At 32.2% G+C, this 19,155-nt stretch overlaps 1 protein-coding gene across 31 annotated transcripts in view; it reads right to left on the reverse strand.

Annotated features, from left to right (window-relative positions):
• The window catches only part of GULP1 (GULP PTB domain containing engulfment adaptor 1), a 287,119-nt gene that overhangs the window by 39,677 nt on the left and 228,287 nt on the right, over positions 1–19,155 (reverse strand). For 28 of the 31 annotated variants that reach the window (XM_032292703.1, XM_032292700.1, XM_032292686.1 and 25 more), the window contains one exon: positions 8,023–8,160. The exons of the other annotated variants lie outside the window; for them this stretch is intronic. In XM_032292703.1, the coding sequence (XP_032148594.1) occupies positions 8,023–8,160 (138 nt within the window). The remainder of the gene's footprint in view (positions 1–8,022; positions 8,161–19,155) is intronic. 31 annotated transcript variants of the gene reach the window in all.

Raw genomic sequence — 19,155 nt, forward strand, 5'->3', positions numbered from 1 at the left:
AATCTTGAGCAAAAAGAACCAATCAGGAGGCATCATAATACCTGACTTTAATATATACTACAAGGTAATAGTAACCAAAGCAGTTTGGTATTGGTATAAAAACAGACACACAGGCTAATGGAATAGAACTCAGAAATAAAACCACATTTTTACAGTCAACTGAGCTTTGACAAAGCCAAAAAGAATTTACGCTGGAGAAAGAACATCCTCTTCAATTAATGGTGCTAGAAAAATTGAATAGCTGCGTGGAGAATGAAACTGGAACCCATCACTCACCATATACAAAAACCAACTCAAAGTGGCTTAAAGACTTAAATGTGATACCTGGAACTGTAAAAATATTAAAAGAAAATCTAGGGAAAACTCTAATGAATATTGGGCTAGGCAGAGAATTTATGACTAAGATCTCAAAAGCACTGGCAACAAAAACAAAAATAGACAAATGGTACTTAATTACACTAAAAAGCATCTACACAGAAAAATAATCAACAGAATGAAGAGACAACCTTTTGAATGGGGGAAAATGTTTTCAGATTATTCATCTGACAGAGGACTAACTTCCAGAATGTACAAGGAACTCAAACAACTTAGGGGGGGAAACGTTCCCATTTAAAAATAATGGGAAAGAACATGAGTAAATATTTCCCACAAGAAGAAACACATTCAGCCAACAAGTATATTTAAAAATGCTCAATACCATAATCGTCACGGAATGCAAATCAAAACCACAATGTTATCATCTTACCCAGTCAGAATGGCTATTATTAAAAAGACAAAAGATAACAGAGGTAGGTGAGGATGTGGAGAAAAATAAACTTTTATGCAGTGTTGGTGAAAAGGTAAACTACTAAAGCTACTAGGGAAAACAGTATGGGGATCTCAAAACAAAAAATGAAAATATACTTATCATTTGATCCAGCAACTCCACTATTTGGTATCCACCCAAAGGAAAATAAATCAATATATAAAAGGGATTCCTGCACTCACATGTTTATTTCAGCACTATTCACAATAGCAAACATATGGAATCAACCTAAATGCCCACCAATGGTTGAGTGGATGAAGAAAATGTGTTGTATATATACACAATGAAATATTATTTGGTCATAAAAAGTAATGATATTATGTTATTTGTAGCAACATGGATGGAACTGGAGGTCATTATCTAAAGTGAAATAAGGCATGAAAAGACAAATATTGCATGTTTTTATTTACATCTGGAAGCTAAAGTATTTGATCACATGGAGGTAGAGAGTAGAAAGACCAATAACAGAGCTGGAGAAGAATGAGTGGGGAGGGGACGAAGAAGAGAAGTGGGTTAATGGGTACAAATATGACAGTTATAGAGAAGGAATAAATTCAATGTTTGATAAGTTAATATAGATGTACTGTACTCAGGTTATGGCCTACCTACATGCCTTGATTTGATCACTATGCGTTATATCTACGTAACAAAGTTTCATATTTATCTCATACATTTGTACAAATAAAAGAAAGTCTGTCTTAAAAAATCACATGCGAAAAAAAAAAAAAAAAAAAACCTCAGACAATTTAACTAAAAAGTTTTCTAGTTTATAGCTGGTCATTCCTGCTTGTTGTCAGAATAAGCCAATTCTTTGGAGTTTTTAAACTCAGGGACTTAATATGTAAATTACAGTATTTCATGAAATGGAGACATGAAAACTAGTAGTGGAGGCAAATACTCAGCAACAATAAGTTTCCAGATTCTGATTTTAAGCTAATTATGTTAAGTTGGATGGCTAATCTAAGAAAAGTAGGTCTCCCCAATCATGTAATTAAATATAAAGAACAATATATTTTTATTTTAAAAAGTATGCTTTAAAAATTATTATTAATACAGGTTAATGTGAAATATAGCTATAATAAGAATATGCAATAAATACCTTCTCGCAAATAGACCTTGTAAAAAGACTGCATGCAATGACCTATTGTTTATCCCTACACAGAAACTACAGTCTTGATTAGGAAAGATATTTAATAAGTCTTGAAATAGGGCAGATGAATCTTTTCATTTTTTTAAAAATTATTTTAGCAATTCTAGTTCCTTTGCCTTTCCATATAAAGCTCAGAATAATCTTGTCTGTATCTACAAACAATGTGCTATAATTTTGACAGGAATTGTGTTAAATCTATATATCAGTATGAAGAACTGAACATAGTATATCTCCATTTATTTATACATTCTATCATTTCTTTTATCAACAATTTATAGCATATACATTTTCAGCATAAAAATTTTACTTACACCTATGTATTCCATTTCTTTTAGCAATTGCAAATTTTTGCACCCATATGTTCACTACTAGAATACAGCAATACAATTGATCCATGTATGTTAATTATGTATTCTGCCACCTGGCTTCCTTGCTTCTCAGCTTGCAGATGGCCTGTTGTGGGACCCTGTGATTGTGTGAGTTTAATACTCCTTAACAAACCTCTTAACAAACATATATATATATATATATCCTATTAGTTCTGTCCTTCTAGAGAACCCTGAATAATACAAGGCATTACTGGGTTATATTTTCTTAGGAAATTTTACACTTATATTCCTGGGGAATTTAGATCTCTAGTGTTTTTTTGTTTGTTGGTTTGTTTTGGCATTGTCTAAGTCTGGTTTTGATATCAGAGAAATACTAGTTTCACAAAATGAAGTAGAAAGTCATTCTATCTCTCTTTTTACTGGAATGGACTGTAAAGAATAGCATTAATTCCTGTTGAAACACTTTATAGAATTCTCAAGTGAAACCATCTATACCTGGTGATTTATCCTTTAATAAGTTTTAAATTAAAATTTTAATTTCCTTTAGAGTTGTCAGGCTATTAAAAAATTTATTTAATACTGAGTAATTTGTGGTAATATTTGTTCCCAAATAATTGATCCAATTCATTTGTATTTTTGAATATGTGTGTGTAAAATTCTTTATAGGAACCTCTCATTCTTTTGATATTCAGAGCAGTGAAATCTGCTGGTTCTCATTCTAAATATTGGTAACTTGTATCTTCTCCCTCTCTTTTGTTATTTGCCAAATTTAATAGAATTTTGCGACTTTTATAATCTTTTGAGAATCAGGTTTTTTCTTTATTGATTTTCTGTAATTTCAGTTTTACCAGTTTCTTCTCTTATTAATCTTACCTTCCTTCTGTTTACTTTGAGTTTCACTTTGATATTTTCATTTTTGTATGTATTTGACATGGGAGCATAGATTATTTATTTGAGGCTTTCTTGTTCTCTAACGTATTAAATTAGTTGTTGCAAATTTTCTTCTTAGCACTGCTTTAGTTATACTACGCAAATGTTGATATGCTCTATTTCATTTTTATTCAAGTCACTAAATTAAAAATTCATTTATGAATTGCTATTTGATGTATGGAATGTTTATAAATATGATGTTTCACTTCCTAGCCTTTAAAGATTTTCTGGCTTTCTGTTACTGATCTTTAGATTGATTTCCGTGTAGTTAGAGAAGCATTAAGTAATTTTAATTATTTTAAATTTTCAAGATTTATTTTGTAGCCCAGGGTGTGACTTAATTTGGTACATGTTTCTCAAGCACTTGAAAATAACGAACATTCTGTTGTTGCTGGGTGAAGTTCTCTGTAACTGCTCATTAGATCCCAGTGGTTGATGATGTTGTTATTCTATATCCTTGATGACTTTCTAGTTATTCTATAAATTTTGGGGAAAGTGCCCGTAAACTTTCTGACGATATTGTGTATTTGTCTATTTAGACTTTTAGTTCTTTCTGTTTTTGTTTCTCATTCTGCAGCTCTAATTTTTGCTAATACTCAGTCAGGATTACCATATCTTCTTGGGGGCTGTTCCCTTTTATCACTATATGCCCCCCTCTAACTCTGGTAATTTTCTTTGCGCTGATGTCTACTTTATCTGATGTAAACATACATACTACTGCTTTTGTTGAATAATGTTTGCATAAAAAATATCTTTTCATTCTTTCATTTGCAGCCTGCCTATATTATCTATATATAATGTTTGCAGTAAAGTTCTAGTAGGCAGTATGTATCTGGATTATGTTTTGTAACCCACCCTAACAACATATTTTAATTGATGTAGTTAGACCATTTACATTTAACGTGATGTTTGATATGTTAGGGCTTAAGTACATTATTTAATCTTCTTTTCCGTTACTTATCTTTTTCCTTTCTCTGTTTTCTTTTCATTGCATTTCTATGGCTTTTAAAATGAGAAGATTTTAATTTCTCTATAGTGTTTTTAAGTGTATCTCAGTATATAACATGTCAGTGGTTGTTCCAGGATTTACATTTTACCTATATAACTTATCATAATTACCTAGTGCTGTTATTTTTCCAGTCCGTGTGAGGTGTAGAAACCTCACCTCCCTTTACATCCTCTTAACTTTCCTAGTTTAATATAATTGCCTTATATATTTCATATATCCATATACATATATAGTCATATTTAAAATCACATCAGAAAGTATTTTTTTCTTTTACCATCAAACATAATTCAGAAAAACTAAGGATTTACTCATATGTTTGCTAATTTTGTTCTTTTTTCCTTCCTTATGCTCCAAGTCCCCTTTTTGTATTGTTTTCTTTCTGTTTAGAGAACTTCCTTTAGCCATTCATTTAGGATGTCTAGTAGTGGCAAACTATCTTAATTTTCATTCATCTAATAATTTTTAAATACTTCTTTCAAATTTCTGAATAATATTTTTATGGATATAGGATTGTTTGAAAGGTTTTTTTTTTTCAATACTCAAAAAGTATTATGCTACTTCCTTCTTGCCTTCATGGTTTCTGATGAGAAATACACTGCCATTCACATTCTCTGCTATAGGTAAAGACTTGCTTATCTCTTGTTGCTTTCAAGATTTTTCTTTTGTCTTTAATTTTCACAAGGTTGAATATGATGTGTCTTGATGTGAAGTTATTTGGATTAATCCTGTTTGGAAGTTACTCAATATTTTAAATCTATAAGTTGTTGTCCTTTGCCAAGTGGGAAAAGTTTTCAACTAATATTCTTTCAGTGTTTTTTAAGGGTGCTTATTTCTCTTTTTCTAGCACTCAGATGACACACATATGTTAGATATTTTTTACGGCCCCACAGTCAATGAGGTTCTGTTTTGGCTTCGTTTTTGTTTGTTTATTGAGTTTACAATCTTTGTGTGGTTCAGATTAGGCATTTTCTATTTGTCAGTCTTCCAGGTCACTGATTCCTTTCTTCTGTTCTCTCTCTTCTGCTGTTGAGCCCATACATTGTGTTTTTTATGTGATTATTTCATTTTTCAGTATTCTTTATACCTTCCATTTCTTTGCTTAGATTTTCTGTTTCGCTGAGAAGACTTTCTTACTTTCTCATCTGTATCATGTGTGTTTGTAACTGCTCATTTTATTATGTTATTTGATGAGTGTTCTAAAATCTTTGTCCTGTAATTCTAATATCTCTGACATCTGTGTGTTGGTAACTACTGACTGTCATTTCTTTTTTAGTTTAAGAAACCTGTTTCTTAGTATGAAAAGTGATTTTAATTTGATGAAATACTGGATATCATTTAAATTTTCTGCTTTATGTGGCTTCATCTGATGCAATTCCAATAGGACAGTGAGGGTGGAAATGCACTATCTCTTTATTGCCTGGTAATTATAGGGATTCAGCATTCTAATTTGACATGGTTGAATGTTCTGACTCCTCATATGGGCCTCATTGCCACCATGGAAGAAGGAGGACTATTAATACAACATGACACTGTTAATAAAGTAGTGAATTCCAGTCACATGCCATACTAAGGTGTCATCTTTCAGATTCTCAACAATTTCAAAGAAATACTAAAAAGATAAAATATAATTAACAAATAGAGTAAAGGCCTCAATAAGAGCAGATGAACTCTAGAGGAGGCCACAGTTATGGGAGTAACATAACAAGATTAGATAACTGCAGCAATGAGAATTAAGAGTCTTAGATTTTAGTCCTGATTCTACTTACTTCTTAGTTTTGTAACTTTGGGACACTCACTTCAACATCTCTGGTCTTGGTTTTTTAAAATAGGAGGAGAGTTGTATAAGATAGGCTATAACTTATGTCCCATTTTAGCACTCTATGATAAACTATTTAAAATGATAATTACATGAGATGGCATATCAAAAATTCTACATACATATAACATGAGTTTTGTTAAATATAGTCATCATTATAATTAGCACTGATAAAAGTTCATAGTGAAGATAATGCAGGTATAATAAAATTCTAAGGAAACATGTCCCTTTTCAGCTCATAAAGGTGATATTAACTTATAGTTGGAGAGAATCTGGCAAGTTTTGAGTCAGGACTTCCTCTACCTGCAGCAGAATCACTGGTATACTTGATAAATGTAGATTTCCTGAGTTCCAGCCCCAATTGATAAGAACTTTTAAAAGGCATCCCTTATAATTTTTATGCACATTAATTATTGTGAATCTGTGCTCAGGCTTCAAGAAATTATTTTCAATCTTTAACAGAAAATAGAGCTGATATGCTATATCCAAAGAGAACAATGAGTCAAAGAAATTAAAATTCTGATAATCAATTACAGACAGTTATGATAAGGAAGAAAGGCGGGTCTATGCTTTTAAGTTGGCAAGGTTATATTTTAAATATTAATTTAGCAAATTTGGATAGGGGTCAAAGAATATAAAACAAGTGGCACAAATCTATAAGAAGGCTAATATTTATAATGAACTCTGACTCTGAAACATTTCAAAGGACCTCAAGGAAATGTATTTCTATGGGTAAGGCAGGAAAGAAGAATAACTGAGTTTACTGCTTGGTGTAGGTGGTGAAAGATTGTTATAAATTATGTATAGAAGATATTCAACAAATATCAACTTTAATCTTCTCAATCATAGAGAAAAGAATCTGCAAGCAATCATGGTTAAAAGCACTTGAAATATGTAAATATTATTTATTAATTCAACAGAAGTTCATATAAAATAAAATTCAAAACCAATTTGAACTATATAAAATGTCTAATTGTGCACAAAATAATTGTCTTATATTGGTAAGTATCTTTTTCTGATGAAATGTTCCATAATGTTCACCAAATTCACAAAAGGTATTATGATGCCTAGTAGTTTAGCACATTAGCTTTCCTTTCTAGAGAACTACACTTCAAAAAATAAAAATAATAACTTGCTCTATTTTTGGTAAGTTTTCAACATGATAGTTTTCTAAGGAATGTTTCATTGAGCACGTGTATGTAGGAGTCACATGAACGAATAAAAAGGTATTTGTTCTTCAGATGCTCAATATTAAAACTTGGTAAATAAATGACATAAAAGTGATAGCAATATTAGCTATCTGTTATTTTTGACAGCAGAAAAATTAGCAAATAGATACTTGTTTTATTTCCTATCTAAACCAATAACATTGTTGAGGTTACATTTTTTTTCTTCTTTGCAGCCATCAATGGGTTTTCCTTAAGGTTACAGATGATTAAAGAACTGCTGCCATAGAGTTTCATACACACAATTTCATTAACTTTCATTATATTAAGATTTTTATATAATGAACATAAGAAACTAAATTTTCAATGTATTGGAAAATCTTTTTAAGGAGCCATACAGATTGTATTTCTTAGAGTTAAGAATATTTGTTTTTATAAAATCCATCAGATTCTGCAGGTGTGGGGGAAACACACTTTTGCTCACCATTATTCTTTGTATTATGTGCATAATACTAAATCATATTTGAGATTAAAATTATAAAATAGAGTAAATTATTATAAAATAAAATAAATGCATAACATACGCTGGCATGACAGTCTAATAAAAGAAATGTACATGTAAGTTTATGCTCATGAACATGAGAACTTAGTTAAGGATGAAATCCTCAAGCATATTCTCATGATGAAATAAATCTATTAGTACAGCTAAGTATTTACAGACCTTATTCATTTTCAAATACTTTACTAATTCCAAAAACAAGGCAATTCCTGGTTTGTAAAACAGAACAGACCACCCTAAAACATCTGGCATACTTACACACTTTTCACTGTCAAATACATAACACAAATGTTTATTTGACTCAGAATCTTTGCATATGAAAGTGAATATCCTCTTATCAGTTTTATCATCTGCACAAAAAGATATTCTATGAAGCTGGCAATTGTGTTGAACTTCCTGTGAACACAGATGGAAATAAACATAGTTAATGAGATTCTTTTTCTTCATTTTCATTTTCATTTGTGTTAATAATATGTGACTTTAGAACAATCATGTGTCAATCTTTAATTTTTTAATTATCTACAGCCCAAACTAAAACAAAGGCATAATGGATACAGATAGATTTCCTAATTCAGGATTAAACTAAGATATGCATTTCAATACTGCTTAGAAAAACAAAACATAATACAAGCTGATCAAAGGTTCATGGCCTATCTGAGCTACAATGGCTCTTGAGAAATCATGTACCTAAACTTTGCCTGTTAACAGAAGAGAACAATGAGTCCCAGAAAGAACAAGATACCTCCACAGTTTTATAGAATTACCAGAACTCTTTTAAATCAGGGCAATTCTCACTTTTATCCCACTGCTATTTGCTAGCATTATAATTTAGAACACAGCTCTATCTGCATACAATTTCATGTGAAACACCCTATCTTTCATCCTTAATAATCGTATTAAATTTTGTTTTATATAATTTTATGGTTACTCATACATTCTTGAACCTCTTATGTCTAGGAAGTCTTATCCTTAGAATTTCTGTGGTATTTTTCATGAAGCGGTACATGAATGGTATACATATCCAGTCTCCAAATCACTGAGTCAAATCTGCTCATCGGAAGACAAATACTGCAACCAGATAGATATAGTTGCAGCATATATTTACACACCCACACATAGACACCCACATTAAATTATATAACTTACAAAATAACAGGTATATACAACATTAAAATAAAAATATTTATATAAAATAAATGTTTCTAAAATTACTATTTAGTCAAAAGATGGAGCATTTGACACTTTTTATATTCATTTAGATCATCCATATTCATTATTCATTCTTCACAATCTTCCGAAACATGTTGGAGGTAGAAAAGAAATTCAATGTTTTTGATTATGACAAGTAGAAAAATCAATGATTCCCTTTTATATTGTAGTTATAAACATATTTTCCTAAGACACATTATAACACTATAAATATCATTCAGAAACTCAGTTCACCAACATAATATTGAGTGGGTGTTTTGAAAGATTGGAAATGGAAGCAACTATAGTTTCATCCAAGGAAGGCTGGCTGAATATCCCCCGAGAAAGCTTTATTTTAGGTTATAACTAGAAGAGTTTCTCAAAGGTGGCTTCAGACAACTTGTAGCACAAATATCTGGGGGGCTTGCTATAAAAATTCTCATTGTTTTTACTTCAGTTGAATCAAAATCTCAAAGTTTCCGATCAAGATAAGAATCATTGGTATCATGAAGACACTTAACCTTCTCAGTTCACAGTGTGATGTGTCAACTTGCTGAGATTTGTTCTATTACCTTGATTTACATAACTGCTCAACAGACTGAAAATAAATACATAAAATACAATATACAAAAAATATGCTAAGAAAACTGTCTACAGCAATGCATTATTTCCCTGTATACAAACTAAATGGTAAGCCACAACATAGTTGCTTGGTAGATGTGAAAATTAAAATGAGGCAGTAGATTGTGTGATTGTAATGCTTGTTAACATTACTAGATAGCCTAATTCAACTGTTTAAAAACAGGGAGAACCAATTCTAAGAAGAGGTACTTGATTTACTTAGCTTTTGATGGGAGCATCTTTCCTTTCTTATGTGTAGAGTATCGAAGGACAATCACCATATTTGTTTGAGACTATCTTCTTTCTATATTTTGCCTATTAGAACAGTTTCTTTTCTTACTGATCTTTTTTTTTTTTAATGACAATATAGTCAATTAAATAACAGCCCTCTGCTACACTATAGCTCTGAAATACTGATAGGAGGTCTATACCAGCTTATTAATTGTAAAACCATGTTTATGATAAAGAGAAAACATTATTACTATACAGTATAGGAAAAAATTCATTTTTCCACAGATGGGAGAAATTATGAGTAACATGCAAAACACAACATTCACTTAGCTGGTACTGAAATCTACATAGTCTCTCATTTACTTATCCAACAAGTATAATAACAGGAAGTGTTTGGTTATGATCAGTGATGAATCATCCAAAGCTTTGTTTGGATTAGCAAAGGTATCTTCCTAAAACAGTCTTGGGAGCTGAAACCCGTAATTTTATTATTTTTATCAGTTTTTTTATTATTATTGTGACTGATCATTATGAATTTGAAATGTAGCAATAATTTTTGGTAAGGATAAAGAGACCCAGGAACACAATAATCATAATAAAAACACATAGGCTATAATATCAATGATATTTTATTGGAGTTGGAACAAAAAAAATCAGTATTTTATCCCCAATTGATCTATCGACATCACCTGTTTCTAGCACACTATAATCTTCATTTGGAGGACAAGTGAGAAAAGCAGAAAGGGAAAGGACACAGAAAGAAAGATATAGGAGCCAATTGCTATTGAGATTGCATTTACTTCATTTTCATTTTTCAATTTCATTCATCCAAGTAAAAAAGAAAAATAAAGATTCTATGCTGTATAAAGACAGTCTATGTTAGTTAATAATACATTTAAAAATCCTGTCTTACACATGTATGTTTAACTATAAATAAATTTATTTTAGAAGTATCACATTTAATTGTTTTTTTTCTAAATAGCAACATATATCTAAAATGAAATATGGATTTGTTTCTGTTTCACTTAAGTATGTGTCCTTGAAGAGCAGCTCCTAAATGCATGTCTGTGAATGTCTATGATTAGGTTGTATCTAAGAACTGAGGACTGTCTCTTTCTCTTTCTCACTAAACACACACACACACACACACACAGAGCAATTGGCATTCTTAGAAATGTCTTGGGGACACTGGTGCTCAGCAGAGCTTATAAATCCCTTTTTTAGATTTCCTACATTTTTAGTGCATTCAAGAAATGACACTTTATAAATATGGGTACATAGTCATATACTCTATATTATATGTAACATAGGGTAAATAGTTTTTCTATAGTAATATACAATATAATTGAATATATAAAATATCTCAAGGATTTTAAAACTCCAAGATTACTCTCCAGGTTTGGTAGGAATTAAAATAGAGATGCTTCTTTTCCATTAAGAATTTTAAAAACTCACATCTGGGAAGAGAATTTAAGCTCTTAAAAATTAGCTATTAGTGCTAAATGCATACCTCAGAAATTTAGAAAGATCACCAGTTATCAATCTAATATCACACCTAGAGGAATTAGAAGAACAAAAATCAATTAACTTCAAAGCTAGCAGAATAAATAACTAAAATCTGAGTGTAACTGAATGAAACTGAGATTTTAAAAAATCCATAAAAACAATAAACAAACCCAAAAGTTGGTTATTTGAAAAGATCACCAAGATCACTAAACCATTAGCTACATAAACAAAGACAAAAAGGGAGAAGAGCTAAATAAGTACAATGAGTAACAACAAAGGGGCCAGGCATGGTGGTTTATGCCTGCAATCTCAACACTTTGGGAGGCTGAGGCGGGCAGTTCACCCAAAGTCAGGAGTTCAAGACCAGCCTGGCAAACATGGTAAAACCCTGTCTCTACTAAAAATAACAAAAATTAGTTGGGCATGATGGTGTGTGCCTGTAATCCTAGCTACTCAAGAGGCTGAGGCAGGAGAATCGCTTGAACTTGGGAGGAGGAAGTTGCAGTGAGCCGAAGATCTTGCCATTGCACTCCAGCCTGGGCACTGCAGTAAGACTCTATCTCAAAACAAAACATAACAACAACAACAAAGGTGATGTTACAGCTGATCCCATAGAAATACAAAAATCCTCAGAGACTATTACAAACACTTTGAAGCTCACAAACTAGAAAATCTAGAGGAAATTGATAAATTCCTAGAAACACATAACCTTCCAACATTTAATCAGCAAGAAATTGAAATTCTGAACAGAACAATATCAAATTCTGAAATTGAATCAGTAGTAACAAATTTACCAACCAAACCAAGCCCCAGAGCAGATGGACTCAGAGCCAAATTCTACTAGACCAGCAAAGAAGAGCTGGTACCAATTCTACTGTAACTATTCCCAAAAAACTGGGCGGAGGAACTTCTCTCTAACTCATTCAATGAAGCCAGCATAATTATGATACCAAAAACATGGGAAAGACACAGTGAAAAAAGAAAACTATAGGCCAATATTCCGAATGTACATAGATGCAAAAATTCTCAACAGTATACTTTCAAGCTGAATCCCACAATACATTTAAAAATTAATTAACCACAACCAAGAAGGCTTCATTCCTGGAATGAGAGGTTGGTTCAACATATGCAAATCAATAAATACAATTCAGCATAAAAACAGAATTAAGAACAAAAACCATATGATCATATCAACAGAAGTGGATAAGGCCTTCAAAAAAAAAAAATCCAGCATTCCTTCATGATAAAATCCCTGTACAAACTAGCCATTAAAAGAACATACTTCAAAATAGTAACAATCACCTATGACAAACACACAGCCAACATCACAATGAACCAGCAAAGGCTGGAACATTTCCCTTGAGAACTGAAACCAGACAAGGATGCTCACTCTCACCACTCCTATTCCACATAGTACTCAAAGTCCTAGCCAGAGAAATTAGTCAATAAGAGAAAAGAGAAGACTTCAAAATAGTAAAATAAGAAGTCAAGTCATTTCTCTTAACTGACCATATGATTCTATATCTAGAAGATCCTAAAGATTCCACCAAGAGGCTCCTGTAACTGATAGTAGACAACTGCAGTAAAATTTCAAGATATAAAATCAATGTACAAAAGTCAGTAGTATTTCTGTATAACAATAACATTAAAGCTAAGAGACAAATCAAGACTGCAACCTCATTTACAATAGTCAACAAAAAAATAAAATACCTAGCAATACATCTAGCCAAGGAAGTGAAAGATTTCTACAAGAAAGACTGCAAAACACTACTGAAAAAAAAATCAAAGATGACAGAAACAAATGGAAAAATATTCCATGCTCATGAATTGGAAGAATTAATACTATTACAATGACCATATTGCCCAAACAATCTACAGATTTATTGTTATTTCTGTCAAATGATTAATGTCATTTTTCAGGGAATTAGAATTTTAAAAACTTCTAAACTGCATATGAAACCAAAAAAGAGGCTGAATAGCCAGAACAGTTTTAACCAAAAAGAACAAAGCTGGAGGCATCACAATACCTGACTTCAGACTGTACTATAAGGCTATATAGTAACTGAAACAGCATAGTACCGGTACAAAAACAGACACATAGACCAATGGCAAAGAATAGAGAATTCAGAAACAAAGCCACATATCTACAGCCATCTGATCTTTGACAAGGTCAACAAAAATAAACCATGGGGAAAGGACTCCCTAATTCAGCAAATGGTGCTGGGATAGCTAGCTAGCTATATGCAGAAGAATGAAACTGGACCCCTACCTTTTACCATGTATAGAAATTAACTCAAGATGGATTAAATAATGTAGTACCTCAAACTATAAAAATCCTAGAAGAAAACAATGTAACTGCCCTTCTTGACATCAGCTTTGCAAGGAATTTTTGTCTAAGTTCCCAAAAGCAATTGTAACAAAAACAAAAGTAGACAAGTAGAACCTAATTAAAGAGCTTTCGCACAGCAAAAGAAATTATCAAAGAGAGTAAACAGACACCTTAACTGAATGAGAGAAAATATTTGCAAGCTATGCATCCAACAAATGTCTCATACCCTGATCTATAGAAACTTAAAACAATTAAACAAGCAAAAAACAAATAACCCTATTTAAAAGTGGGCAAAAGAACAGACACTTCTCTAGGGAAGACAAACAAGCAGGCAACAAACATGAAAAAATGCTCTGCATCACTTATCATCAAAGAAATTCATGTCAAAACCACAATGAGATACAATTTCACACCAATCAGAATAGCTATTATTAAAAAGTCAAAAACAACATGCTGGTGAGGGTATGATAAAAAGGGAATGCTTAGACACTATTGGTGGGAATACAGTTTAGTTCAGCCACTGTGGAGAGAGGTTTGGAGATTTCCCAAGGAACTCAAAACAGTTACTGTTTTCCAGCAACCTTGTTGCTGCGTATATATACTTGACCTATATCCAAAAAAAGACACATATTTCTACCAAAAAGACATATATACTCACATATTCATTGCAGCACTATTCATAATGGCAAAGACATAGAATCAACCAAGGTGCCCATCGACAGTAGACTGGACAAAGAAAATGTGGTACATATATATCACAGAATACTATGTATCCACAAAAAGAACAAAATCATGTCCTTTGCAGCAAATGGATACTGCTAGAGGCCATTATCCTAAATGAATTAATGCAGAAACAGAAAAACAAATACTGCATGTTTTCACTTATAAATGAGAAACATTGGGTACTTATGGACATAATAATGGCAATAATAGACACTGGAAACTTATAGAGGGATGAAAAAGAGGATGTTAAGTGTTGAAAAACTAACTGTTGGGTACTGTGTTCACTATCTGGGTGATGGAATCATTCACATCCCAAACCTCAGCATGATGCAGTATGCCCAGGTAACAAATCTGCACATGTAACTCTTGAATCTAAAATGAAAACTGAAATTACTAAAAAACAACAAAAAAAAGAGCAGAAATAACAGAAAAAATTGAAATTAATTTTAATATTAACTAGTAATTTACTATTATTAATTTAAATATTAAATAATAATTATTTTAATATTAAATAGTTTAATGGTACCAATTTAATGTTAATTAATATCAATTAATTATTAAATATTAAAAAGTCTTGATAGGAAATTGAGATTTGTGGACAGGAAAGAAAAGCATTGGCTTTATTAATTTTGATAAGGCAATATAGGATAATGAAGTCTACTGGCTAATCTTGTTGATTTTAAACCCACCTCACTGATATTTTGTAAAGGAGGCTTAGGTTGGGTGAAGCATGTAGATTTGATATTAAAATCTTAAGAAACAGAATCATATAATTGATAGGTTGTCAACTGATAAATTTATTGGTAGAAACCTGAAAATATGATTTTCCAACAATAAAAATAGTAGGTGGGAATCATCTACTTTCTTACTACCTTTCCCTTTATCTTTTTGTCACCAAACAGACTGTTTTAAGCTTTTATTTTAGATTCAGGGCGTGCATACTCAGGTTTGTTACCAGGGTATACTGCATGATGCTGAGGTTTTGGATACATATAATCCCATCACTGAGGTACTAAGCATAGTATGTAATAGTTTGTTTTTAAACCCATGTCCCATCCCTTCTTCTCCTTCTGGTAGCCCTCATAATCCACGGTTTCATCATTATATTGATGAGTACCCAATATAAGTACCCACTTATAACTAAGAGCATATGGTGTATGGTTTTCTGTTTCTGCATGAATTCATTTAGGATAATGGCCTCAAGATGCATCCACGTTGCTGCAAAAGGACATGATTTCATTCTTCTCTATGACTGCACAGTGTTCCAATGATGTATGTGTACCATATTTTCTTTAACCAATCCACCATTGAGAGGCATCTAGGTTGATTCCATATTTTTGCTATTTTGAAAAGTGCTGCAAAGAAAATGAGAGTGTATGCCTTTTTGATGTAAATATTTGTTTTTCTTTTGGATATATACCAAGAACATACACCCAGTAATAGGGTTACTGGAAAATGGGAACTGTTTTCAGTTATTTGAGAAATCAACTGCTCGCCACAGTGGTTGAACTAATTTACAACTCCCTCAACAGTGTATACTCATTCCCTTTTCTTCACAACTTCACTAGCATCTGTTATTTTTTAAACTTTTTAATAACAGTTAGTCTGTATGGTGATGATTGTATATCATTGTGGTTTTGATTTTAATTTCTTTGATTAGTGGTATGGAACATTTTTTTTGTTTGTTTGATGGCTGCTTTTCTTTGAGAAGGATCTGCTCCTGTTTTCTGCCCACTTTTTAACAGGGTTATTATCATTTCTTGCTTGTTGAATTGTTTAAGTTCCTTATAACTTCTGGATATTAGATGTTTGTTAAATGTATAGTTTGCAAATATTTTATCCCATTCTGTAGGGTGTCTGTTTATTCTGTTGATAGTTTCTTTTGCGGCTCAGAACCTCCCACTTGTCAACTTTTGTTTTTGTTGCAATTGCTTTTGAAGACTTAGTCATCAATTCTTTCCCAAGGCCAATGTCCAGAATGGTATTTCCTACGTTTTCTTCCAGGATTCTTATACTTTAAGGTCTTATGTTTAAATATTTAATCCATCTTGAGTTAATTTTTGTATATGGTGAAAGGTAAAATCCAGTTTCAATCTCCTGCATATGGCTAGCCAGCTATCCCAGCACCAATTATTGAATAATCATTTCCCCATTTGTTATTTTTGTTGACTTTGTCAAAAATCAGACAGCTGTAGGTGTGCAGGTTTAATCCTACAGTCTTCTCTATTCTGTACTATTGCTGTACCACAGACTTTTTTTAAGCCCAGCGTAATTTTTGACTCTATTCACTTTGGTTTTTCCTCACTCTACAGTATCATATGATATTTTTTTAAAAAAGTTTGGTATTTCTGTCTTTATATTTACAAATATTTAAAATTATTAAAACAAATTATCCTTAGTCCAGATAACCAGTGATCAGGAGAGCAGGTATAAGAAGTAACCTAACAAACCATAAGTTATTGGTGAATTGGAATTCATAAAGGGAGGTTTCTTCAAGTGGTCAGGAAGCCAAGGAAGAAAAAGCAAATAGATATGATAGCATAACTTGTTGATTAAGTCTTTAAAAGAGCTTTTCACATATCTTTCTTTTCTTTTTTTTTTTTTTTTTTTTTCTTTTTTTGAGACAGATTCTCACACCATCGCCCAGACTGTAGTGCAGTGGCCCGATCCCGGCTCACTACAACCTCTACCTCCTGGGTTCAAGTGCTTATCCTGCCTCGGTCTCCTGAGTAGCTGGGATTACAGGTGTCTGCTACCACGCCCAGCTTTTTTTTTTTGTTTTTTTTTGGGTTTTTTTTTTGTATTTTTAGTAGAGACAGGGTTTCACCATGTTGGCCAGGCTGGTTTTGAACTCCTTGACCTCGTGATTCTCCAGCCTTGGCCTCCCAAAGTCCTGGGATTACAGGTGTAAGCACCACACCCAGCCAATTCACATATCTTTCATTGGAATAAATAGTTTCATTTAAAATATCAGATGAAATCATGCAGGAAATAATAGAAAAAGTTGCAATGCATACCCATATACACTTCACCTAGCCAACTGGTAACAAGGTGCCACATTTGCATTACATGATCCATTGTTGTCTTTCTTTACACACACATATACCCTATAAACATAGGTGGTAGCCATCTTGTAGTGGCAGTTAGTGGTGGTTATCTTATAGTGTTTTAATCAATTAGCATTTTATGCATTTCTAATGACGTGCCATTATTAACTTATGAATTCTAAACCCAAAGAAGTTTTCTTTACATACTCCATTTAATCGTGTTTGTATTTTGTAAATATTTAAACAAGATTATCAACTAAGGAAAAATTTGAAGCATTCCATATGTTCAGTAATAAAACAATGATTTAGTAAATTATGATACATGAATGTGGTGAAATTTTTAGAGTTTAAAATACACCATAGGTAGACTCAAATAAAAAATAAGAAGAACATATGAGAATGGCACATAAAGTATATTATCAGCTTTACAAATTTCAACGTGTGCTGTGACAAGCCTCAAACCATCAGATAAGAAATTGAAAATAAGAATAATTAATTACACATACACACACAAACATGTACACACAGTGCAAAACAGCTACCTAATTTATATGGTTTAGAAAAAAACTTTCAACATAAGCATGGCCCTACAAATACCCTATCCTGGCTACACATTTGCCACTATGTATCTTTTAATTTTGAAAAGAAGATATAGGAATAGGATTATTTTTCTTTTTCATGACATTTAAGACTACATTTGGTTGCTACATTTTGATTGCATTGTCCTTCTGTAATTTATTGCTTCCTTGGGCTCTTGTTCTTTTTGTAACTGCTAACTGCCTAATGAATTAATCTCATTCATGCCTTGCTTTCAATTGCCTTGTTTCCTAGCAAACTGCGTATATTCCACTTTGCTTGAATCAGCTCTCTACTATCTTTTCACCATTTGATTTTTTCTGTTTTAGCCACTTTAGCAGTAGCTATTTTAGAATTGCCATAACTAAATTTGTTCGTTATTGAATATTGAGGGTGAATAATAGAGAAGTTTAGCCAGGATAACTGTGAGAAGACTTAAATTCATTTCTTGAAAAGTTTGAAGGAAAGCCATTGTTTTTTTATATGGAAAGTTGAAGGTATGCCATTGATCTGAATCAATTTTTCGATATGTATGCTAGTGTTAGAAGAATGCTTTGACAATATGTATTTATAAAATAGAGTTAAATGCTAATTTTTCCAAATGGACTAATATAGTCCTATCAAAATTACTAAATAATAACTCTGAGGCATTGTGAATAAAGTACTGTTTTTGTTTACTAGGCCTGACATAACAAAATACTACAGACTGGGTGGCTTATCCAACAGGAATTTATTTTCTTATAGTTCTGCAGGTTAGTAGTCCAAGATCAAGATGTTGGTAGGTTTGGTTTCTCTGGAACCTTTCACTTTGGCTTGCAGATTGCTGCCTTCACTCTGTGTCTTCATGTGGGCCTTACTCTGTGTTTATGTATCCCTGGTGTCTCTTCCTCTTTTTGTAAGGATACCAGTCATATTGGATGAGGGCCCCACCCTTAAGGTCTCATTTAACCTGAGTTACCTCTTTGAAAGCCTTATCTTCAAATGTAGTCACATTAGGGGTTAAGGCATCAACACAGGACTTTTGGAAGGAAACACTTTAGTTCAAAACAAGTACATGTTAATTAATTTGAATTCAGAACAGATTATATTTTAAAATATTTTATTTGCTTTGAAGGGTCTGAGGCCCTTAAACACAAGAAACTTAAGTTTACACTGTGTTATGGGCTGAAT

Source organism: Sapajus apella, unplaced genomic scaffold (assembly GCF_009761245.1).
Source record: "Sapajus apella isolate SASKATOON/1434 unplaced genomic scaffold, GSC_monkey_1.0 scaffold28, whole genome shotgun sequence".
Classification (NCBI taxonomy): Eukaryota; Metazoa; Chordata; class Mammalia; order Primates; family Cebidae; genus Sapajus; species Sapajus apella.